At 37.6% G+C, this 25,561-nt stretch overlaps 1 protein-coding gene across 3 annotated transcripts in view; it reads left to right on the top strand.

Moving 5' to 3' along the window:
• LOC131048650 (uncharacterized) overlaps positions 1-24,639 on the top strand; it is a 66,358-nt gene extending 41,719 nt beyond the window's left edge. For 2 of the 3 annotated variants that reach the window (XM_057982689.2, XM_057982687.2), the window contains 3 exons: positions 20,648-20,725; positions 23,283-23,386; positions 23,570-24,639. In XM_057982689.2, the coding sequence (XP_057838672.1) occupies positions 20,648-20,725; positions 23,283-23,386; positions 23,570-23,675 (288 nt within the window). In that variant the 3' untranslated portion in view covers positions 23,676-24,639. The remainder of the gene's footprint in view (positions 1-20,647; positions 20,726-23,282; positions 23,387-23,569) is intronic. The other variant, XM_057982688.2, reaches the window with a different exon arrangement.
• Positions 24,640-25,561: the final 922 nt, after the last annotated feature.

Raw genomic sequence — 25,561 nt, forward strand, 5'->3', positions numbered from 1 at the left:
CACAAAATCAGATACCGGTTAGAACAGTCAATACCGGTTGGAACAAAACATGTGAACCGTTGTCCTGGAATCTTCCGTTTGATCTCCATCTTCATTTTCATCTTCATTTTGATGCCAACTTAATTTAACCACATGTTATCTCTTAAGCACATACGGGTTGACACAGAGTACCGGTTAGAGATAGACCTTAAATATACCGGTTAACAGTGTAAACCAATGAAGTTACACCGGTAGTCAATGTAATCATGTGTGTGTGAGAGTGTTTCATCAATGACAACAAGTGATGAATACATTACAATCATCATCAAGCCAACAGTTATAGATTTTGGTACTTCTCGGCATTTCATTCACAAGCGTGATTGGTTTTCAAAATTCTCTCCCTATACTAATTCAGTCATATTTGGAGGAGGTGAAGAGTATACTGTTGTCGGCAAGGGCAACCATCAGATACAGTCTGGTGGAAGGAATCTTTTATTCCTCAATGTATACTACATTCCTGGCATGGAACTAAACCTACTCTGAGTAAGTCAGATTATGCGGCATTCTCCTCAGCTTGATATGATCTTTAGTTCACACAAGTGTTCGATTGTTGATCGTGCATCTCGCACTACTGTAGCTGTTGGCATCGAGGATCATGGTCTATACAGACTTGTGGATACAGGTGATTCTCTTGAGCATGCTTTGCAGCTAAATCCTCCTCTATCACTAGTCTCTGGCATTAGCGATATGGTCACCTGAACATTCACTACCTTGCTCAGCTTGTTCGGGAAGATTTAGTACATGGCCTACCTAGAATTCAAACTCAGAATCGGCGAGTTTGTGAAGCTTGTCAGGCTGAGAAGCAGCACAGGACACCGTTCAAGGATGGTGACTCATGGTGAGCCTCTAAGGTACTACAGTTGGTCCACGCCATAGTTGAAAATCTCGGACTCGCCTTGGACTCGGCAAACCAAAAATTTGGACTCGGACTCGGACTCGTGAAAGACTTGTGAAAGACTCGGCAAGGACTCGGCAAAAAGAAAAACCATAGTTTTACAAAAAAGCAAAGAAATTAATGCATTTAGAGAGCATAAGAGCCATAATTGAAACATTACACATGTCACATACTCATAGTTTCAAACTTGCAACTCTAAAATGTAAAATACCAAGATTTCTTCAATGCTAATTATGCTGTTATATGGAGCCTAATCAGACTCAGAGGTTAAATTTTCCCTACTTCCATCGGCGCAGTTTCCCCCTATATTTTTTGACGGGGGTTTGGGGGCAGCGCCCCCAAGTTTGGGTCAAGGGGCAGCGCCCCTTACACGCTCCCTGTCGTGATACAGGGAGGGGTCGAGGGGCAGCACCTCGCGAGGCCAAAAATACTTTTATTATTTTATAAAGGTGTCGGGTGTTATTTTTATTTTATTTTTCACTCCCTCAGTTATGCCAAATGAAGGCAAAAAAAATTTAAAAAAACTCAATTTTAAAGCTTTCATGACTTTTTTTTTGGGTTGCGCGAGTCCATTTGAAAGACTCGCGAGTCCAAGCAAAAGACTCGCGCGAGTCCTTGCAAAAAACTCGCGAGTCTTTTAGATGGACTCGCCAGGACTCGCCTCGCGAGTCCGTGGCGAGTCCACGAGTTTTAAAACTATGGTCCACGCTGATGTATGTGGTCCAATGAATACACCTTCTGTTACTGGGTGCACGTATTTCTTGCTTTTTGTTGATGATTTCAGTTGTAAAATGTGGGTGTACTTTCTTAGACAAAAAATTAGATGTGTTTCCTGTATTTCAAAAATTTAAGGCCTTAGTAGAAAAAGAGTTTGGTTGTTCTATTATTACTCTTAGGTCTGATAATGGGGGGGGGAGAGTTTTGTTCTACTGCTTTCTCCACTTTCTGTGATACACATGGCATAAAACGTCAGTTAACCACACCATACACCCCTCAACAAAACGGCGTTGTAGAACGTCGCAACCGCACCATTACAGAAATGGCTAGGTACACAAGAATGTTCCTAAGAAGTATTGGGTAGAAGCAGTATACACTGCAATCTATCTCCTTAATCGGTCTCCCACACATGCTGTTAAAGGGAAGACTCCCGAGCAAGCCTGGACTGGTCGCAAACCCAGGATCAGTCATTTGAAAGTTATTGGCTCTTTAGCATATGTATGGGTTCCAGATGCCAAGCGCTCCAAGTTGGATTCCAAGAGTCAGAAACTTATGTTTACAAGGTACAGTGACAACCACAAGGCTTATTGGCTGATTGATGTAGACATTGATCGTCTTATCTTCAGTCGTGATGTTGTCTTTAATGAAGAATGAGGACCTTTTTAGCTTTCCTTGTCTGAGTAGCATTTCGAGGATCAGCCTTTGAAGGCTTTTGATTTGGGTGTCCGTCTTCCATTTGGTTCACCTCATGGGAGGGATGATGGAGATTCTGAATTTGATGATGGACTACCTGAATTTCCTCCGGATGATGCTAATCTTCCACTTGTTCTAGATCCTATTTCACCTCCAGTTCCAGTTATTCCTCCTGCTTCTGATGTTGGTTCTTCTACTCTTCGGCCTAAATGGTGGGCTAGGACCATCAGTGATCTTCGTCCTGATGAGCTCATTGAGGGTAGATCGTCCAGAAACAAGAGCAAACAACAGTCTACTGTCAATTTTGCTCTCATGGCCAACATTCATAGTATTTATGAGCCTTAGATTTATGCAGAGGCAAAAGGGATTCTAGAGTGGAAACAGGCAATGGATGCAGAATACCAAAGCCTTCTGAAGAACAAGACTTGGGTTCTCTCTGAACTTCCTCTAGAGAAGAAGCCCATTAGTTGCAAATGGGTGTATAAGGTCAAGTATCATGCAGATGGTACCTTGGATAAATACAAGGCCAGATTGGTTGCTCAGGGATTCACACAGCGGGAGGGCATTGATTATGAGGAGACTTTTGCTTCTACTGCCAAGATGAGTACAATTCGTCTTCTTCTCGCTATTGCGGCTCAGTTAGATGGAAAGTCCATCAGATGGATGTTAAGAGTGCCTTCCTCAACGGTGAGTTGCAGGAAGAAGTCTACATGACGTAGCCTCCTAGTTTCAAGGTTGCCGACAAAGAACATCAAGTATGTAGACTCATGAGAGCACTCTATGGACTTAAACAGGCTCCTCGAGTGTGGTAGATCAAGATTGATCAGTGCTTGGTTGCTCATGGTTTTTAGCGTAGCCCTTCTAACCCAAATCTGTATATCAAACACTCTGGTGATGATGTTCTCTTTCTTGTTGTCTATGTGGATGACTTGATCGTTACTAGCAGTTCAACACATTTGTTTGCAGAAATCAAACAAGACCCGTGCAAGGCTTTTGACATGACAAATTTGGGGCTTCTCCATTATTGTTTAGGTGTTGAGGTTTGGTAGACTAATGGTAGCATTTTTATTTCTTAGTATAAGTATGCCAACAACTTGTTTGACAGGTTTCGAATGCAGGATTGTAAACCTGCTTTCACGCCTATGGAGACAGGATTGAAGTTGTCGACCAAGTCTGATTCTCCTCCTGTAGATGAAACAACATTCAGGCAACTAGTGGGCAGTCTCATCTATCTCACTACCACTAGACTTGATCTCAGTTTTGCAATGAGCTACATTTCACGCTTCATGACAGCCCCCAAGGTTGATCATTGGGTAGCAGTGAAGCGTGTGCTACGTTATGTGAAAGGCACTTTTGATTATGGACTTCTTTACAGAAGGAGTCACGATCCTAGGCTCAGTGGTTACACAGATTCAGATTGGGCAGGTTCGGTTGATGACAGGAAATCAACATCTGGGTATGTGTTCAATTTGGGATCTGGTGTAGTCACATGGACTAGTAAAAAGCAGCAGGCAGTGGCTCTCTCCTCGACATAAGCAAAGTATTGAGGAGCAGTTAAGGCAGCTTGTGAGGCAGGCTGGCTTCGCCGGATGCTTGCGGATATGCAAATATCTCAAGCAGGACCGACTCCCTTGTTCTGTGATAATCAGGGAGTTCTCAAACTTGCCAAGAATCCCGTCTTCCATGAAAGAACCAAGCATGTGGAAACTCATTGCCATTTTATTCCGAAGCTTGTTGAAGACGACTCAGTTCAGTTGTAGTATGTTCAAACTGCGGATCAAACTGCAGACATTCTCACGAAGTCTCTCAGCCTAGATAAGTTTGCTAAATTCAGGGGTAAGCTTGGTGTTGTTGACAGATTGACCATTAAGGGAGGGTATTAGAATAATACTGGTTATTATTAATTAATGGTCAATCATGTATTATATTGTAAATACTTAGATTCTTTCTATTTATGATTGTTTCTTATTTAGAAACATTGTCGTTGTAATTCTATAAGATCTTTTCGATCTTTGTAAATAATTCATTAAGTTTTAACCAATTACTTGTTCGTAATAGCTAGGTATTGCCAAAACTAGTGGACTGCTAATCTTTTACTGTAGCTAAACAAATGTCTTTTGTTGATTTCTATCCCATATAAAAGACTTACCAATTGCCATCAGGGAATATAAAGCATTGCAACTGTCAAATATGATTTGATAAGCTTTCTTAAATTTTGAACTACCCCTAGAAAACTCCTTGCCTCAATCATAATGAAAGTCTTGGATCACTTCAAAATGGCTTCCACTTTTATTAAATTCCTAACAATAGCTGGATCTCTGTCTGATAAATTTTGATCTCAGCTACTTCATAGACTTAGCTAATCTTTGATCTCAGATTTAGACAACTATTTGGTGACTGCCCTCTTAAAAAGTTAAATGAATATTTGCCTATGTAATCAGCAATATGAATTTAAACAACAAAAATCTATTTTCTATAATCATGGGTTAAACTCTATTTTATTTACTCTATATATCTCTATGCTATGGAAATGCCCTTTTTAGAAAAAGTATTTTGTGTCTATTTTTCTACAATTTTTTACGATATTTTAAAATCCAATTTTTACCCACTTTTTCAAAAAATCTTGTACTTTTGGTTTGCCGATTTTTTCCCCGAACGATTTTTGTTGCTATGATATAAAGCATTGCAATTATGGAATATGATTTGATAAGCTTTCTAAAATATTGAATTAACCCTACAAAACTCCTTGCCTCAATCACAATGAAATTCTTGGATCACTTCAAAATGGCTTCCACTTTTACTATTTGTCTGTTAACTTTAGATCTCAGTTACTTCATAGACTTGGCTAATATTTGATCTCAGACTTAGACAACGATTTGGTGTATTTGGTGATGCCCTCTTAAAAAGTTAACTGAATATTTGCTTATGTAATCAGCAATATGAACATAAACAACAAAAAATTATTTTCTACAATTCATGGGTTAAACTCTAATTTATTTGCTCTTTATATCTCTATGCTATGGAAATGCCCTTAAGCTTTTAAAAAAAATAGTTTCTCTTTTTCTACAATTTTTAATGTTTTTTTTAAATCCAATTTTTTTCCGATTTTTTCAAAAAATCTTATACTTTTGGTTTGCTGATTGTTTCCCCAAACAATTTTTGCTACCATGATTTAAAAATCTGTAAAGATTGAGATCAGGGAACAGTTAAAAGAATTTAATTTTTATAGAATTCGACTCAGTTATATTTTAAGTTCTTTCAAGATGACTTCTATAAGCAGTCACTTACACTAATGATGTTTTATTCTATCAAGTTTTCAGGATGGGGATGTGTTGTGACCATTTCACACATCGCCCCATCGCAAATGGGGACCCCCTCTTTTTTGCTTGTTTTTCGCTTGTTTTCGCTTTCGTTTTTAGGGTTTTGTTAGTCAGTTAGTTGTCTGGATTTAGGGCTAAGCCTTAGGGTTTTAAATCTTGCCTTTTCAAGCCAAAATCCAGTCATTTTTGAGAGCTTTTGAGCTTTCTTTTCTAGAATGCAAATTTTGAATGCAATGATTTCGCCAAAATGGTCTAATTTTTCAATTGGAATATTCATGCAGAGCTTAAACTTGTCTAAGTGTTGACCGTCAATATGAATTTTTGTCTGACTGAATATTTTGACCAAATTTTGACTTTTTTGAAGTTTGATCCTGGGCATCGGAATTGATTTGTTTTTGCCTCGTGAAGTGTTAAAATGTGAAAAATCTTGTTATTTTGGCCTGTAGGAGCAAAATCGCTCCTGTCCCTCAGTGAAGGACGGGAGCTCAATTTCAAATATCTCATCGTCCCTACAGAGTCCAGACAAATTTTACGTTTGAAATGATAGAGAACGACAAGATCTTTCATTTGAATATAAATTGAAGATTTTCATGAGCGCGGAAAGGCCTCCAGGAGGAAAATCGCTCCTGTCCCTCAGTGAAGGACCGGAGCTACGATTCAAATTTCGCCTTGTCCTTGCAAGATTTTGAAAACTTAATGATTTGAGGACGTCCGAAGGAAGATACTTTGCCAAATGAATATAATTTGAGATGCAAAAAACGAAGGAAAATGACCTATATTGACTAAATCGCTCCTGTCCCTCTCCAAGGGACCAGGGCGAGGTACCTTGTAGCTCTCGTCCCTCTCCCAGGGACCAGAGCGATTTCCTTCATTTTGCAAAATCCAGACAAGGGTCGAGGCAAGTTTACGTTCAAAAACAAAGGAGAACATGAGATGAGCACATTGAATATAATTTGAAGATTTTTTGGACGTCCATACCAGTGCTAAATGCCTAGTTCGCTCCTGTCCCTCTCCCAGGGACCAGAGCGATTTTTGATATAATTGCCTTTGTTGCAAAATTACAAACAATGTCAAGGCATGGGCGGATAGAGTGAAGAAGGACGACTCCGTTGAATATAAACTTGGAACCTGGCAAAGTAAGATGAAGGCCACGAAGGAAGGATCGCTCCTGTCCCTCTCCAAGGGACCAGGGCGATACAATGGTGATGATGCGTCCCTCCAGGGTTCAAGGTCGTCCCTCCAAGGTTCAAGGCCGATCCAAGCCAGGACGAAGGGTGGCGAGGACATTTCAGGGCATTTCCATCAAGCGAAACGTTGCAAAGGTCATCACATGGAAGGATTCGCACTCTAAAGACCTAGATCGCTCCTGTCCCTCTCCAAGGGACCAGAGCGATATCTACATAATGGCGTAAATTTCAAAAGCCAAACAAGTTTCAAGTTACCAAGAGGGTCGAAAGGACATCATTCCACGCAATGAAGATAATTGCAAGTTGGTACAAACAAGAACAAGCATGTTATGATGAACTTCGCTCCTGTCCCTCAGGAAGGGACTAGAGCGATATTGATATATTAGATTAATCCATGCAAAATTTACGTAAGGACAAGACATTGCAATGTTTTGGAAGGTCCATGGTATGGTAAAAAGATGATAAACAAGAGTTTTGAACGTAAAATGATCATCATTTTGAGCATGGAGACTAGATCGCTCCTGTCCCTCTCCAAGGGACCAGAGCGATTTGCTTTGGATTCCTTGTTTTGCTTCAAGATCAAGCTAAGTCAAGACGTCTTAAGATAGCATATGGTCCAAGGCATCGTTTGAAGACAATTTGCAAGAGTTTTTAACGTCCAAACATTGCTAATCGAGGTAAAAGTCTCCCATCGCTCCTGTCCTTTGGACAAGGACTAGGGCGATATCATTAAAAACACTCACGTTCCTTCAAAGATCAAGGCGACATGAGGATAGGAAATGCGAAGGACGACATTTGGAGGACATTGCAAAGGAGATCGAAGTGTAAAGTTGCCAAGGTCAAGGAGAAAACATGGATCGCTCCTGTCCCTCTCCAAGGGACAAGGGCGATGGTCCCTTTAAATACGTCTAAACACATAATGAAGCGAATGGGAATAAGCGCAAAGGACACAAGCAATGATTTTTCGAAGGTCAAAGATACAAGATGAACATAAAAACATGGAGATCGCTCCTGTCCCTCTCCAAGGGACCAGGGCGATAATGGTCATAGGATGCACTTGCTCGCACAAGGAAGAAATTCAAGTTCGAAAGACCACCAGATGATCGATTTGGGACGTGGAAATGAAGGAATTAAACGTCGAAAACGCAAGAATCATGCCAAAGATGGTGAATCGCTCCTGTCCCTCATCAAGGGACCAGAGCGATGAGGTACGTCCCTCTATTTACATATTTTTTGGCGCCAAATTAAACAATTCGAATTTACTTTAAATGCTAAATCAATTTAAAATTTAAAAAATCCATTTTTATTGGCATTTAATGTGGCGTTAACATTTATTAATTATTTTTGCCTTATTTAAAAATCGAAATTTGCAATTAAAAAACGCAAGGCATTAGTAATTAATTATTTAATTAATAAAAAATCGATTTTAAGCGCTCATATATGGAGGTCGGCCTTGTTATTTCATTGCAAATCATTTAAAAAATGGTTTTATTTTTATTAAGTCGGCCTAAGGGGTAAAGGATGCAAGCGCTATATAAGGGGGGTAGAATTGTCATTTTCTACATCATTATTTTACCTTCCTTCATGCGAGTTGACGAGAGGCGAATATAGTGCAAGTTTCATTTATCCAAGGTGGCGAAGACATTCCAAAGGTGGTGCGATTTCAATTGAAGACCAAGGGTGGCGCGCTTAGACATTCCAAAGGTGGTGCGACTTCAAACTAAGGTGGCGCTTAGACATTCCCAAGGTGGTGTGAGGCGTCCGAGGTGTGTTTGAAGAGGTGCGAATTGCATTGAAGATCAAAGGTAGAGCGAATTTGAAGATCCATCCAAGACCACGCCTAAGGCGAATTTGCTAAGGACTTGGTGATTTATTTGTGCGAAATTGAAGATCACATTCTCTCCAGAGGTGGCGAAATCAAATTTGAGGGGATCATATTGAAGATTATCTTTATACCTCAATTTTGCTTAGGCAAATTTTGTTTTTGCATTCTAGAGTTAGCTCTCTATCGAGGTATGGCGATTTAATTATTATTGTTTTATTCATTCATCGTCATATTTCAAATTTTGAATTTTAAATCTCTTAGCTCAATCGTTGTATTTTAGGAAATGATAACTTTAGGACTTATCATGAGGTTTCCTAAAATCTATCTCTCTTATCCACGTTATTTATTGCAAAATCTATTTCTTATAATGAAATGTTGTGTAGGTATGGCGACCCCAAAGGCGGGAGCATCCACCAGTCGCTCGGCTCTCATGAAAGAAGATCAGAAGACTGAAGAGGTGGAGACCAAGATCGTGTCCAAGTGGAGCAACGTTGGAGATACAAACTTGGGGAACTTTAGCACGAAGAAGTTCCGAGAGGTCCCTTACATCGGCAAGCCATCACCTGTCGCCCGGAGAATAATAGAGAGTGGCATCATCAAGGCGGCCGGTTTTCCTCCAGCTATTCAGTGTCACGAGTTGATGATCGAGTGTGCCCGTCATTACAATCCACAGTCTAGGACAATTGTGTCCAATGAGGGAAACACTTTGGCGTACCTTTCAGAGGAAGCCATAAGTGAAGCCTTCCATCTTCCAGAGCACAGGGACATGATATACAAGAGCATTGAAGGAGCCAGATCGGTGTACGATGATGATCCAGATGCTTGCCTAAGCATAATCAACAAGAACTGGCTACTCAAGAGTCGTCCCCGTCTGAGCAAAGTACCGAACACACCACACCGGATCGATTTCCAAGAGGAGTACAGAGATTTGATTACTATGCTCAACAGAGTTACAGGAGCACCTCATGCCTTCTATTTTGAGAAGTGGATGTTTTATTTCATCCAGGTGATTGTTCAAGGAAAGGGTACAATACATTGGGCTAGGATAATTAGCCATTGCTTAGACGTACAGTTGAGAAGACTCAGGGCTACTAAGTCCTTCCACATGAGTTCATACGTCATCTATGCCTTAATCAGGAGCGTCGAGTACGCAGGACTACCTCACAGAGGAGTGATTGGAAGAGGACCCGGCGAGGTCAGAGTTTGTGAATCCTATACCTACTTGCATCATCCACCAGGGAAGAACTACAAGTTAATCAATGATACTTTCACGATGAACATCACCAGGACGTTGCAAGGAGGGATTCACAACAGATTATCTCAGGATGCCCAGGAGTTAATCAAGAGGTACGGTGCTTGGTTCATTCAGTTTCCCAAGTTCACTTACATTAGAGTGTATGGATGTCCTTTACCTCCATACATGTTGCCGAGGTACCCGACAGATAGAATTGTGTTACTTGAAGTAACAAGGCAGTTGGCAGCATATGTGAAGGCATTCAGACACAGACATCAGAATGGAGTTCAGGTACCTATTATTTTGGGTAATTCAGTTGAGGTATGTCCCAATGTCTCAGCCATGGATGACGCAGAGAGGGAGTTAGCCTTGTATCCTTTTTCATCTTTTGCTTGGAGGAATAGTTTTGATCCTCATGGACATTTAGAGGAGACAGTCGGTAGAAGATTTAGACATGAGTACCAAATTGAAGATTTTATGATGAATCTCCTAGATGATCTTGAAGTAAAACGCAAGATACATTCTAGATTGCCTTTGGATTTCATCAGGAAATGTAAGATTTACAGAGTAGCCGACCAAGCTCAGGACAACGGCAGGCACATCCAATCTTCATATGATAGAGAGAGCAAAGCAATAAGTTTGAATTGGAATGAGCCCGAAGCCGTGGATTTAGATGATTTGATGGCACCAGTCTTGTCTTGTACTCGCAGATGGGTAGACATTCAACATCAGAAGTTGAGAGAACAAGGCATAGCCATGTCTTTTACTTTGGAAGAAAAGCCAGCCGAAGGTGGAGCCAGTGTTAGTGAAGGCAATCCTAATCCTAGGAATTCAGGTGAAGGTAACCTTCGATGTGCCAGTGAGGGCAATCTCCATCCGAGAGGTTCAAAGAGAAAGGAAAGATCAGAAAAGAAAGAGCCTTCCAAGAAAAAGCAAGGTGCTAACAAAGACCAAACACCAGGTACTTCTTCCAGGCCAGAAGATAGAACAGTTCGAGTGGAAGAATCCATGGAATCGATGGTACAGAATGACAGACAGGAGGAAGAACAGGCACAGCATGTTTCATCCGATGGATCTCTCCAAGACTATGATTTAGATAATGACAATGAAGTAACATCTCCTCCCAGACAAGAAGAAGTAGTACACAAAGAAATTCAAGTTCAAGAGACAAGATCAAATATCCCAGATTGGTTGAAGGAAAGATTGACTAAGGTGATCGTAATTGAGGACGAGGACAGTGCAATCGATCTAGAGAGCCTTGTTGGACGCTCACATATGACAACAGAGAAGAAGAAGGCTACAAAGATGTCCAAGATGATTCGAGATGAGACTGGATCTAGAAAACTGCAGATAGCTACACCGGCAGCAGACAAATATGAGGGTGAGGTCCTAGCAGAAGACTATCATATACAGACTATTGAGTTAGGACCATCCACAGCAGAGCAGACTTTAGATGATGCCACCGACACATTTGAGGCATTGAAGGATAAATTTAGAGAAGAAGTAGAAAAGACTAGAAAGCTTGAGAGAGAGGTCGGTGCATGGAGGACATATTTCAGTCACATCAATGAACCTTTGGGACGTCAGGATCCAGTTAGATCACCATTGCAGGCATTGCCCCTTCAATCAATCAATGAAGCAGAAAGATTCAGGAATATGGTTCAGCGTACATGTAATTGGATGGATAGATCTCACACGGTGGCCATTGAGTTTATTACAAGGATGTCGAAGATCACCCATCAGGCTATCCAAGTTCTTGAGATAATCCACAGATTGATGGCAACAGTAGCTGCATTTGCCCATACCAAGGACGTTGTCATCCCTGTCTTGAAAGTTATAAGACATACATCTAGAAGAATTTTAGCACAAGAGAGGATCTTAGAAGGTGATTCTCACAGTTTGTTTCAGTGGTCAACCTTACTCCATATAAAGAGTGTTCTCTTTGAGGACATCAGTGTTAGATGTGGTCAAGTTGAGGAGGTGATCAATCCGATCCAGGACAGAGTATTTGAGGTACTTCGTACCATTCTTGGCAGGAGGATCGAGGTCGAGACAGATGTGGATTTACAAGAGTTTGAGGATAGAATCACTATCATCTTTCGCAAGGACGCAGATGTTACAGATGAGCAGTATGATCAAATGTATGCCACCATGCTCCTGATTGATAGAACAAAGGAACTTGAACCTACTTGGGACACAGCTCTTCTAGATGCATTTGATCAGGTTATCCACTTAGAAGAGAGTATCAAGAATCTTCCCGAGATTCCAATCACAGAAATCGAAGGAATTGTGACAAAATTCATTGCATATGCTAAGAAAGAAAATTGGAAAGGGAATAAGATTCTAGATGAAAGGTTGTTACATATGACATGACATCTTATTTCTCATTGGTTGATACCTCCTAGATTTTTGTGCCAAATTTAATATTTGGCTATGTATTTAATATTGTTCAGTAAAAAGGAGGTCATTTGTAACAAACCCTAATTAGGGTTTAGGTGTCATGATCTTGTCCGTTGATTTACTTTCAATCTGGACCTTTCATTGTAATTGGGGATGCTATTTATACCCCCATTTTCATTTCATTTGTAAGAGTCAGTTAATAGAGAATAGAGAATAGAGTTGAGAAATTAGAGTTGTAAGCAATTTTTATTTTGTAGCAAGATTGAGTCTTGAAGAGAGAAGTTCAAGCAATTGTTGTATATGATGACTTGGAAATCAATAAAATATTGAAGTTATGGTGTTTTGTTGCAAATTTCTTAAGTTATCTTCATGGTTGTTGGATGTACTTGAATCTCGCTCAATCAAAGTAGTTTGTTAATTTGAAAGGCTAAGTGTGAGATTTGATATTTGGTAGGATTCGCAATCCAAACCACTAGCTTCTTGCTGATTGTAGGAACGCCTTGCGTGGTCGACTGGAAAACATTTTGAGTCCTTAACCTTCAAGCATTTTCGCATCTAGGATATGTACCTTCGTAGTAGTGTCCTTGGTCTTTGATGCATTGAATACCATTATTACCTTAGAAGATCGCACTAATTTCAATTAAGTTGTTATCTTATGGCAAAATTGAAGTTGGTTGAGTCTTGCCAAATCTCATTCATGCTAAGTCGTTCATAGGGTTAGGCTAGATTAGACCTCTTAAACCCTATCTTTTTCCATTTTTTGAAAGTTCTTTTTTAGATTAGTGAAACCTTCGAACTATTGAATCCGTAAGAAGCCTTGAAGGAAACAGCAAATCACATCATACCACTAAAAGCTTGTCCACACGTGGAGACCCCACTAAAAGAACCTTGGAGTCCATCTAACTGATCCTTTTTGCAGATCTTCAGCAGTTAGAGACTATTTTCTCAAGAGAGGATAAGATGCCTGTCGGTATTTTATTCTGTGTATGATTGTGTACAAAATACACGTCAACAGGATGGCAGGGGATGTGTTATCTAAAATGGATTTTTTTGAGGCCATTTTTGGGGATGCCAAAGGACGGCTATATAAAAAATAGAGAATTTTTTAAAAATATATTGAAATTTCAAATTTTTATATTATAACATTGATAAGGCATTCATCATATTGACATATTCATAAAAAAATCCTTAATACACGACAATATGGTTCACAGGAGATTCAAACAAATTAATATTTGTAAATATTAAATGTCAAAACTTAAAATTTAATTGCTTACATATTTCATTGTCAATGTGCATATCATATAAAATTAAAAAATAGTAGTACAACAATGTGCCCAAAGGCTGCAAGGCTGCGACTTGACTTTAAAATTCAAATCCTCACCAAATGCTGCAAATAACATATCAAAATGGGTCACCTAGGTGAGACCAATGCTTTGGTAAAATACCCAGAACCAAATAATTCTCTTTCAAGAGTTATGAGCAAAATATGGTTTCTCTGAAACTCTGAAAATGAAGACCAGCACCGAGAACAAGCATCCGCACACACCAAAACTCGAACAATACTCTCAAAAAGAACTCAGCACACCAAAAACTGGAAACCCACATGAAAATACTCCAAAAACCTTCATCATTTTCAAACCCATATCATCAAGTGCAAGCCAAAATCATTGAAAACTAAATCTGAATACTCCAACCAGCTAGGGTTTATATTTCACCACCGAAACGGGCACCACTAAAGAGGGTTTTCATCTTTAACCGGCAACAAGAGAACTCTTTGAGTTCATTCCAGCAGCATCTTCTTGAGTCGTCAATTCAGGATACTCCAAATAAGAGCCACAACTCATATTTATAATGTGGAGGGAAGAATCAGGGTGACACACAATGAAATTTGAATTATTTTCCCTCACTTTTATCTTTTAAAACATTATAATATTCCTCACACATTGGCATCCCCTTTTTTGGATTATAAAATAAGCTTTTAACACTCAAGTTTTGTTAATGTTATTGTAGCTATGGTTGGATTCCTTCAGGCTGACATAAAGGTTGTAATAATATAATTATATTTAGATAATTATATTATTGTGATAATATAAATTATATTATAATATAATAATTATATTATTATTAATAATATAATTAATGAGGGCCAACTTGGAAGAGTGGTGACCCTTGGTAAAGGGGCACCACCGATAGGTATAAAGGAAGAATAAATTTCCCTCTCTAAGACAATACATGATAGAAAAAGAAAATATACAGAATACATATAACAATGTGTATACCATCAAAAAATAACATGGTATCAGAGCGGGTTCCTTTGGAGATAGCCTTACAGCTTAAAGGAAGATCCTAAAGAGCACTATGGCAGATAACTATACGATAGAGTATGCTGAAGCGTCTGTTTGAATTTGACTGAGATCCGGAGTTTGAATTTGGAGGAAGTTAACTTTTTTGCTGGGTGTGAAGATTAAACATCTGACACAAGCACAATATCCTACTCATAATATGGATCCAGTTTACAATGGCCGAAGTAGAAGCCGAGGCTTCGGTCCTCCTCCATCACAGTTGTGGAGTGCTCGTGTCCTATCTGGTCAAATTTCCGATTCTCAATCAGCTCGAGATGCTGCTGTCAAGAGAATGTTGGTATTCATACCTCAGAGAATGAAGAAACATCAGACTCTGATGGCGAGCAAGAATATGGATGATGCTTGGATGATTGTTGAACTTGCACAAGTTTGAATTATTATGCTGGTTGATAATGATCATACATTGTCTCAGTCTATCTCAGTCGGATTACACATTATAGTGACACTTCCAATGACAGCAAAGATTATGCTACAGAAATGATAAAAGAAAAAATACAGGCCAACTATGTTTAAAGCAGCATATAAATTAATTATGTTGTAGATAATAAAAAGAGCAGTGATTATACAATGAATGCAGCGATTCTTGTACACAGAATCAAGCCTTTCAGATGACCAGCGTGGAACTCTACTTGTAGTTCGTACTCTTCTCCAATATTCTCTGAAGACATATTCTCATAGCAATTGGTGCAGTTTCTATTATATGGATGAATGATATTAATTGATGGAGAATATCGGTGATTTCATGAAGAAGTACGGGAGTCTTCAAACAGCGACTTCATAATCTGCAATATATATATTTGGCAATGTACGTAATTTGAAGTAGAACAGATGCTAGCAAAAGGAAATACGATGCACCAGTTACAGCAACAATGATTTGGCAACGACGATGAAGATTAAAGATAGCACTTAATTCATATGCAATTTGTTCTCTTGAAACAAGTGTTCTGTTCATGGATAAAAGAAGAATCACGAGAATATCACAGACAAGGGAAAACTCATTAGCGTGAAGTATAGGTATATGGAAGAACTCAGATTTCATCTCAAACTTCTGTATAGCAACAATGAATGGGAGGTTGTGATCACGAGGCATTTGTGACATCCAAATGATTGGGCGCTGCAACCACAACTTGCCAATAGCGATAGTGAACAGAAATAAAATTATTAAATGCAGAAGCTGCCGTAAACTTTCCAGCTACTCGATTCAAATACACTAATAATTAAATACGGCGACTATCTAATGAAGTGCGATAATAAGTTTCAGAAGTGTTCCAAGAACACTGGCTGAGATCATGTGCAGATATGAAAAGCGGATTAAGGAAAGTAGATTGGGAACTAATTAAAATATTATTTCAGAAGTATATATGAATGTGATAAACAGATTATAAGGAAGAGGTTGTGATCGCTTGCATCAACTAGTGTCTTGATTTATGGAAGTTTTAGAAAGTGATATAAAGACCGTCATTCCATAGAGATGTGGCAGACTCATAGCCAATCTGCAGCTCAAGTTGAAAAGGGAGAATTACAGCATGTGTTGTTGAAAATATATTATGATTCTAATCTAAAGGCTAGAGCAGGCATAGATTATGAGTCATCATATGGAAAGGCCTGTCCAAATGATACATATTGAAGCCTCAAAGAACAACACCATATTACAAAAGAAACAGAGGTCATGTTTGTAGTTCTATGTTTGTGGTGAGTGTACATGAGGTGCTGAATGCCTTTATTGACATAAGATGCTTGTTATAGGGGAGCTTTCTCACTAGAATATTAAGGATTGATATTATGTGTTGGATCGAGAAACAAATGAATGATGAATTTGAAGAATTCAAGAAAAGAAGAGCTTGAGGCATCATCGCAGACTAGAGATTAGAGACACAACTTGCTGAGATTGGTGATACATAACTGGAGGCATCCCTCGAAGAGAAAGAATTAACATTCAGAGGGAGCCCGACATTTCAGCTTCAAAGGGAGCAGCTAAAGGATCTGCTTTATTTGATTTCCAAGGATCTTGGTTCAGAGGGAGTGGACCATGCCAAGATGGTTTCTCTAGTGATCAGTCGAAGGACTATGATTCATGAGATGGAGTCCCATTTATGTAGACTGGAAGGCCTTTATGCTGACTTCTAGGTCTTGATATTCTTGGATAGATGAATACTTGGCGAGCTTGGAATACACCAAGAGTGATGCAGATTCCAACCTTGTATTTAATGAAAGGTCAAAGCATGTGGAGATCAAGTATCACTATGTTAGAGACATGGTGGAAAGGTATGCTATTCACTAATGTATTAAAAAAAAAGAAGAAGATGTTTTTAAAGTGTAAACTCTTGTGATTGCATTTCTCTTTGAGAGAGACTTGAGGAGAAAGCCCTTATCTACACCCTTTGATATGGTTCATGGTGGATGTCATGTGTGTGACTCCATGACAATTTTGGTTCAGTGCTTGATGAGCCCCTGTGAACATTATTGTGAGGTGATGATCTCTCAATAGTGAACACTTGTACATCCGATCATTATTGTAAGGTGACGATCTTACGATATATTGATTGATCATACCATTATGATGGATATCATGGGACGTGATATCTATGGATATGTCATAATGGTTTATATCTCTAGTAGTAATATCCATGGATATGCCATAATGGTGGATATCATGAGACATGATATCCATGGATAAGCCATAATGGTGGATATTACGCAAAGAGATATTCATGGCGGATTTCATGTGACGTGAAATCCGTGGACATGCCATGTAGTAATATCTTTAGATATACCATAATGGTGGATATCATGTGAAGTGATATCTATGGATAAGCCATAATGGTGGATATTACTTGAGGAAATATCTATGGTGGATGTCACGTGAGGTGATATCTGTGGATAAGCCATAATGGTGGATATCACATGAGGTGATGTCTATGGATAAGCCATGATGTTTATTATCACGGTGAGGTGATACCTATTCATTCACCATCCATGGGAGTAACTGTGGTAGTTATGTTCATTTGCATTTCCACATATGGGAGTAACCATTGTGGTCAAACATCACGATGAGGTGATAAGCTTCTTTCATACACATGAGTGTAGTCATTGTGTTAGTCATCACGATGAGGTGACGTGACTTGTAGAGATTGAGAAGGATTCCTCCCTAGCTAAGAGGGAGTGTTAATGTTATTGTAGCTATGGTCGGATTCCTTCAGACTGACATAAAGGTTGTAATAATTTAATTATATTGATAATTATATTATTGTGATAATATAAATTATATTATAATATAATAATTATATTATTATTAATAATATAATTGTTGAGGGTCAACTTGGAAGAGTGGTGACCCTTGGTAAAGGTGCACCACCAATAGGTATAAAGGAAGAATAAATCTTCCTCTCTAAGACAATAGATGATAGAAAAAACAAATATACAGAATACATATAACAATGTGTATACCATAAAAAAATAACAGTTTTGTCCCCCTTCCCTAGGTGTAGCATTTGGGAACACTTTATGTCACTTAAGTTATAAAGTTACTTTTTAAAACACTTAAATGAAATCATAAAATATTATTCATCCAACTTTAGAATACTCACCAAGGCACTGAAATCAAAAACACTTCACTTTGAAGTTGAGAAGAAATAGAGGTTGAGACCAAGTGCCCAAAATGACACTCACTAAAAGTAGAAACTCTGCTGGAACACACTGCAATCACATGCTTGAGCTCTTTACAGAACACTGAGTCCCTAACTAACTCCACTTAGCCTACAGGAAACTGAGAATAGGCTAATGGAAAGCCAAACTGACTAGGTGCAAGAAGGGGACATTACATGAGTGGCTGAAGTCTAATATTGGTTCGCCTACCTATGATAATAGAGCAGCCCATCCTAATTCATCTCTATCTCTTGTTTTCCATCACCAAACTCACCTTGGAATATTCTCTGTCAAGGACCAAGAAAATACAAACCAATAAAAGTTACATTTTTGAACATTTGTTTGAAATAAGGAGAATGTGCTAAATGGAATGGGAGGGCATGGGCAGAGAAAAGTTTGGTTGTGGAAGACTCTACCACATCTTGTGATTGCACATTGAACTAGTCTGCACTGCGCAATAGTCTTCCTCTTTCCTCTTGTAGAAGTTCATTAATTGCGCCTCCATTGTAATCTATGAATTTCTACGTTTTCATCTTCATTCATCTTTTGACAAACCTTCACCCCTTCTCTTGTAAAGTCCAATAGATGACAATATATTGTTGTATAGCTCCCTCTAAATCTGCTTTACAAATGTGCCAACCACACTCCATACCCCCTCAATTCTTTTTTGATCTTTGTCTAGGGCTGTCATAAATTGGATAAGAGGTTTTTTGGGATTAAAGGGGCCCTTTGTATAAGGTTTTGAAACTTTATAAGGACACTCAAATGGATTTTGTGGCTGCCCCATTTCATTCATAGCACTCCCAAACCTTGATGAACCCCCAAGTGAGCTTGAAACTCTCACATTTTAATTTTAATTTCTTTCTTCCATCTCATCATGTTCGCTACTTTCATTGCTGCTGCTTGATGTTGTTTTGTTTTGTGAAACAATATGCAAGCGGAAACTGAAAATAGAAAAAAAAAATTATACATTTATTCCTTTGAACTTAGAAAACAAATTGAAAAAAAAAACAAATGGAAGATTCACTTATCTTCTTCATTTTTCCTAATACGTCACTCCTCATTGCTCATCAATGCTGGTTTTTCCAACTACACTTTCGAACCCTGCTCAAAATATATTTTTTTGGCTCTAACTTGGCTGCAAAGTTTTTTGGTATGTAGAAATGAGTAAAAATGAGCTAGTGAGGTCTTTTTTTATAATTTTAGGGCTGAGAGGGATGTGGGGGCCCACAAAAATATTAATATATCAATATTTTTAAAATTTTTAATATATCAATATTTTTAAAATTTTGGCCCTCTTTAATTAAAAATGTGTCTACAGTGAAGGGGACAGTAATTTGTACCCTACCAGTCACCTGTCCATCCCACAACCCAAGGATATTTAGATCATTTAAAAAAAAAATGTGGATAACTAGGGGATATCCCCTAGCCATCCTCAGGATGGGTGCACCTGGAAAAATCCAGGGGATGTGCCTATGGGAAACGTAGGTTTTATTTCTTGTATATTGGTAATAATTACAAGGCATGAAGACTCACTTAGAGCATAAAAACCTTTAAGCATTTGTTAAGATGGGGACAAATGGTAAATGTAATTGTCCCTTTTTGCTGTTCTGCTTCTAGCTTCTCTTCCCATTGGCAAAGCTTTCAGAGCATGTGATGCCTTATGCCTCACCCTTGTTTTACAGTTTTAAACACTTAGTCTGTTGATGATCATAGTAGCATTACTTGGGATTGAGATTGAGATTGAATGGCAAACCAAAAGAACAAATAGGGAAAATATGCTGTTTTTGTTATTTTATGATTTTATAGCATTTAATCAACTATCAATAATTGGATCCTTTCAAATTCCCAATCATCCAACAACCAATTTAATCCACAGAGAAAGTACATGCTGAAGACAAAAATGATGGAAAACAAACTGGAGTGAAAAAAATGAAAAAATATGATATTTGAAAGCTCATAGTTGTCTTTTTTCCACTCACCCGAGTCTCTACTTGGGACTTGTGAATCCAAGCCCAAGGCTTGCTGAGTTTCCTGGTGGAAATTGCACAAGACTCCCGAGTTTCAGGGTCTGACACAGCACATGAGCCATCCATGAGTTGTGTGCAGGGATTGTTTGTCACGAGTCTGCGTCCTTCTGCTCAAGTCTTGGTGAGTTTTCCAATAATGATTCTAGACAATGTGGATTTAATTTAAGTACAACCCATGCCATGTTTTTTTAATCTTGCTTTCCTTTCTACATTTTGTTATTACTATTGTTGTATATTGTTCCATTAAATTGCTTGAAACATAATTTTTAATAAATTTGCATCAACCATTGATTTAGGTGCAGGCATCTTTTGCAGCACTGAAAGCCTTATCGCATAAAGAAGTGCAGTATGGATCATATGCAACTGCAGAAGAGGTATGGTGATTCATGTACAATTTTGAAATTTGTTTTTAAAGTTTGCCCAAAATTAACTAAGAGAAATGAAATATACAATAACATCACTAATAACCAGTGAATGGTAAATGGGATTGTAGTTAGTTGATGAAGCTTAGTGAAGGCAAGGGTGTTATTTTTATGATCAGATTAGGAGAAAGCAGATAGAAGATAATTCAATCAAATTTGCACAGCATATACCCTGAGAAAACCTCCAACATGAGGGAGAAAAACCCAGCTATAAGATCTCTTATATATGTTGAAGTGATTGAATACAATATGGCCAACACACAGCCAGTTATAAGGCCACTAACAAGGCCGATCTGCAACTATAGGAATAGTGCTGATTTATACTATGTATTGACTGCGTTGATGAAGGTATTGAACTTGCCTAAGTCTGAATGCAGAGAGGAGGAGAGCGATCCAATTTGTGTCTATTCAATGTGCTGTATATGCTCTTCAAACTGCTGTAGATATTTATTCAATCTGCTGAAGGTATATATTGACTGCTGTAGATATTTGATGATGATGGAGAGGTTGAACCGATCTATGTATATACCCCATACGTGGGTGACTCTTCACCAAGGGTCGGCTCAATACCATCCAACACGTCTTTCACCAAGGATCGGTTTTATTACAATCAACACGACTTTCACCAAGGGTGGTGGACTGTAACGAATAGTTATATTTTATTAACCAACGGTTTATTTAAATTGGCAAATATAAATATGCAAAGCCGAGAGGCTAATTGCATATTTGATCATAGTCGGCTAAGGAGACTCCCGCTGCTACAAAAAGAATACAAAAAGAACATTAAAGGATACAAAAAGAAATTAAAAGATGATCAAAGTTTGAATGCTCTCTAGATCCAGAAGTAAGAATGAAAATCAGAAAATTATAGAGGGAGATGGCAAGATGGCAACTATTAAGCTATCAGTGTCAATTGCTGACATTTGAGAGAATAAAGAAAAAATTGAGACTAAGTCAAGCAATTTATCATTCCTAGATTTCACCGAACATAGAGAAAGCATGCCTTTTCTGCTGTTTTTGTCTGTAATCCAAAGGCTATTAGGACACATTGATGTCAGTAACGAAATAATCTGTGGAACAAGTTACAGATTACAACAGATACATATCAACCCAACACTGAAGATCTATTTTATGTCATTGGGACAGCTGCAACTGTTTTATTCTGAGTTGTACGATTCTTGAGTTGGCCTTTTCATTTTTATTCTCAACTCAGTCATTTATATTGAAAGTTCTATTTTCACCAAAGATGCAAGTTTTTGTAAAATTGTTTGATCGTCCTAACTAATTAAACATGAGCTTAAAAAGTGGTGGTTTCTTTTATTTATTTATTGATTTTTTTTTCCTCACACAAATGAGTTTTTCTACAGCTTCATGAGATTACCAGGCAGGATTGAATATCAGAAAAAAATAAATAAACAACTTCATCTGATATGTTTGTATTTATCTTCTGTATTACGGTTGGTGCAGTACACAAAAACTTAGAAAGAAAGCAGATGAATTTAAAGCTAATTGAAACACAGAAGACATAGAATTAGCTCTGAAATTTATAAGATACTACAATGCTTTTATTTGCATACAAATCCTGTAATCTAGTCACATATTTTCATTTTAAAATTGTAGTATATACAATCTGAACAATTGTTTTGGCTTCTTCCATTTTAAAATAGAAATATATCTAACCTCGTCAGTCTATATATCTTGCGTTTTCCCGTTGCAAGACTATTGCTTTCTGGTACTTTGGTTTGCAACATAAATATCTAATTCGGTTGTTTAAGACTACGAGCTTATTTGAATCTGGGGAGAATGGAATGTAAGTGGTAACATCTGTTTTCCTAACTAAAATGGAGCAACAATTGGGACCAGTAATCAATTCAGTATGCATATTTTAAACAGATATATGCAGGAATTTCTAATGAGATATATTCATATATACAAATCCTTTTCTATGGCTAGACTGTTTTCAAGCCCTTGAACGATTTAATCCCTATTTGGACTGTTTGCAGTTATAACCTTCATAAATCGTAACTTCATTTGAGAATTGAGATGGCATTTAAGGAAACACAAATTCTTGAAACCTCAGGTTCTAAAAGTCATATTATGTTGTATTTCTAATGGAGAATGAGGATTTAGTAATAGAGATTTGGGAGCTAGACGAATAAACGTCATAATTTTAATCTATGTATTTAGCTCCAATCGCACATGCTATTTTTTAAGTGTTTCAGAAACTAAAATATTACTTCGGATAAGTTTTAACAGCATAGATTTTGTTTGATATGTTATTTGAAGGATATGTTATATTTCAGATACTTAAATTTAAATTACCCTCAATTTGAAAAGGATGACGTGTACTGGAAATTCTTAATGTTTGAGTATAGCAAATGGAAAAAAGTCTCTGTCGTAATGTTATCAAATTTTTAATGTAATCCTTGAGTTATTTTGCTGTCCTTGAGTTATTTTGCTGGTCTGCTTGCGACAGCTTGCGTGTCGTTAACAGGATTACTTGTGTCAGGTTGTTGCAGCTGGAGATCTTTGTGCCATTTGTCAGGAGAAAATGCATGCGCCGATCTTGCTACGTTGTAAGCATATGTTTTGTGATGACTGTGTATCTGAATGGTAACTTTCTTTACTTTTATAATTTGTTTGAAATCTTTGGGTCAGTTTTTATTTCATTAAACATTGGGTTACTCTTGATATATATAATTGTAAAAGTGCATACATATCATAGACATTTGTGCAATCAAGCCAATCATTTTGTTTTCTGTTTTTTCTGAACTCTCTGATAACTTTTCTGGACAGGTTTGAGAGGGAGAGAACTTGTCCACTGTGTAGAGCCATTGTGAAGCCAGCTGAGTTGAGATCCTTCGGTGATGGCTCTACCTCTCTGCTTTTCCAGCTGTTTTAACTTACTAATGAAATAGAAGTTGACAAGCTGCTCACCAAAGAAAATGTACACATGATCTGAAATGTCAGGACCAACAGTTTTTGTTAGGGCTTCAACAACTAGAACTATAAATTCAATACACCAGATTATACTTAAGTTGCACCTGAAAATTTACCTGCATTTTGCAAGGCATCAAGGGTCAGCAAAGCATTGAATTTTTCGGGTTCAGTAGACATACATTTACTGTATGATATCTCATGTAGGAGATAAAATAAATTTAGAGTACCTTAGCGTACACATCATATTACAGTCTGTCATTTACAGAAGGATCTCCAATATGTAAATAGTTGTTGAACTTGAAAGAATGCTTCAAGGTGGTAGCAGCTGATAAGTTCGTCTAGTTTTGATGCAGTCAACTGCTATGTTCAAAATTTCTCGTTGATTTTGGCAATGCAAAATTGCCTGAATGTTCATACAAACCTATAGATGCTTTGAGCAAATGCTAAGTTGTGGACGGTACTGTGGACAAGACTCGAAGCTGTAAAATTGGCTGATTGTAATTTGTTAATGCATCTATGTGCTTGGCATAGAGACGCCCAACATATGGGTTATTTGTATTATTTTTTACTTGGAAAAGTTCTACATGTGTCTGGCTGTATATGGAATTGTCATTGGCAACATGGGCCTTGGGTGCTGTATGGTTGCCAACTTTTTTGTCCTCAGTCCAAACTCCACAACGCACCATGGACGATTTAAACTGTGGTTTTACTCGAGCCAATACTCTACTTTAATCACTCGTGAAGGCTCAAGGGCTTATTATAATAGTGCTTTTTGATTGTTGAATTTCGAGGTCGCATTTTTTCCAAGGCCTCCGGGTGAAGCCACAATATGTTATGTTTGATGACAATTGTTTTACAAAATCCATTGTTCTTTCAGAATGTTTCTGTGCAAAGTAATGATATTAATCTGCTTTTATTTGTTAAGAGCATAAATTTCACAGTTGTCTCTTTATATGTGGTATATTTATGCCGATAAGTGTTGCCTAAGTGAGGAACACTAGATGAAATTCATACATCTATTGTAGAGATGAAAAGGATTATCAACACAAAAAATCTTGACCATACAATTTGCAATAAATACATGAACGTGACATGGAACTTTATCATGTTGCAATAAATCTATGTTTGTGATATATGGAGAAGATTTCGACCGTACATTACAATTTGCAATAAATACATGAATGTGATATGGAACCTTATCATGTTGTAATAAATCTATATTTCTGATATATGAAGAAAAGTTCATGCCACAATAAATCTATGTTTGTGATATATGGAGAAGATTTCGACCGTACATTACAATTTGCAGTAAATACATGAATGTGATATGGAACCTTATCATGTTGTAATAAATCTATATTTCTGATATATGGAGAAGATCTCGGCCGTACATTACAATTTGCAATAAATACATGAATGTGATATGGAACCTTATCATTTGTAATAAATCTATATTTCTGATATATGGAGAAGATCTTGACCATATATTACATTTTGTAAAATAGTCTTTATTTAAATAGCCATAAATGATGGAGAAACATGATCTTGATTGTATCTTTGTTTTTTATTTAATTTAAAATTTTCTAAATGGAGACGATCTCTTTTCTTCAAATAAACACCTTTCATTTAGCAAATTTGTTGCATTTTGTTATTATTTTTGCAAATATGTAAATTAAGTGTAATTGTTACTTTTGGGTTAGGAGATAATGTCAATACATATTAGTGTTTGTACTTTATGGAATGTTATGATAATTTTAAAACTTATTAATGGTTATCATATTAGAAAAATTGTATAATGAATGAGATAAAACCATTTAAATGTATATGCTTTTTATGTAATTTTCGTAT

The sequence above is a fragment of the Cryptomeria japonica genome, chromosome 1 (assembly GCF_030272615.1).
Source record: "Cryptomeria japonica chromosome 1, Sugi_1.0, whole genome shotgun sequence".
NCBI lineage: Eukaryota > Viridiplantae > Streptophyta > Pinopsida > Cupressales > Cupressaceae > Cryptomeria > Cryptomeria japonica.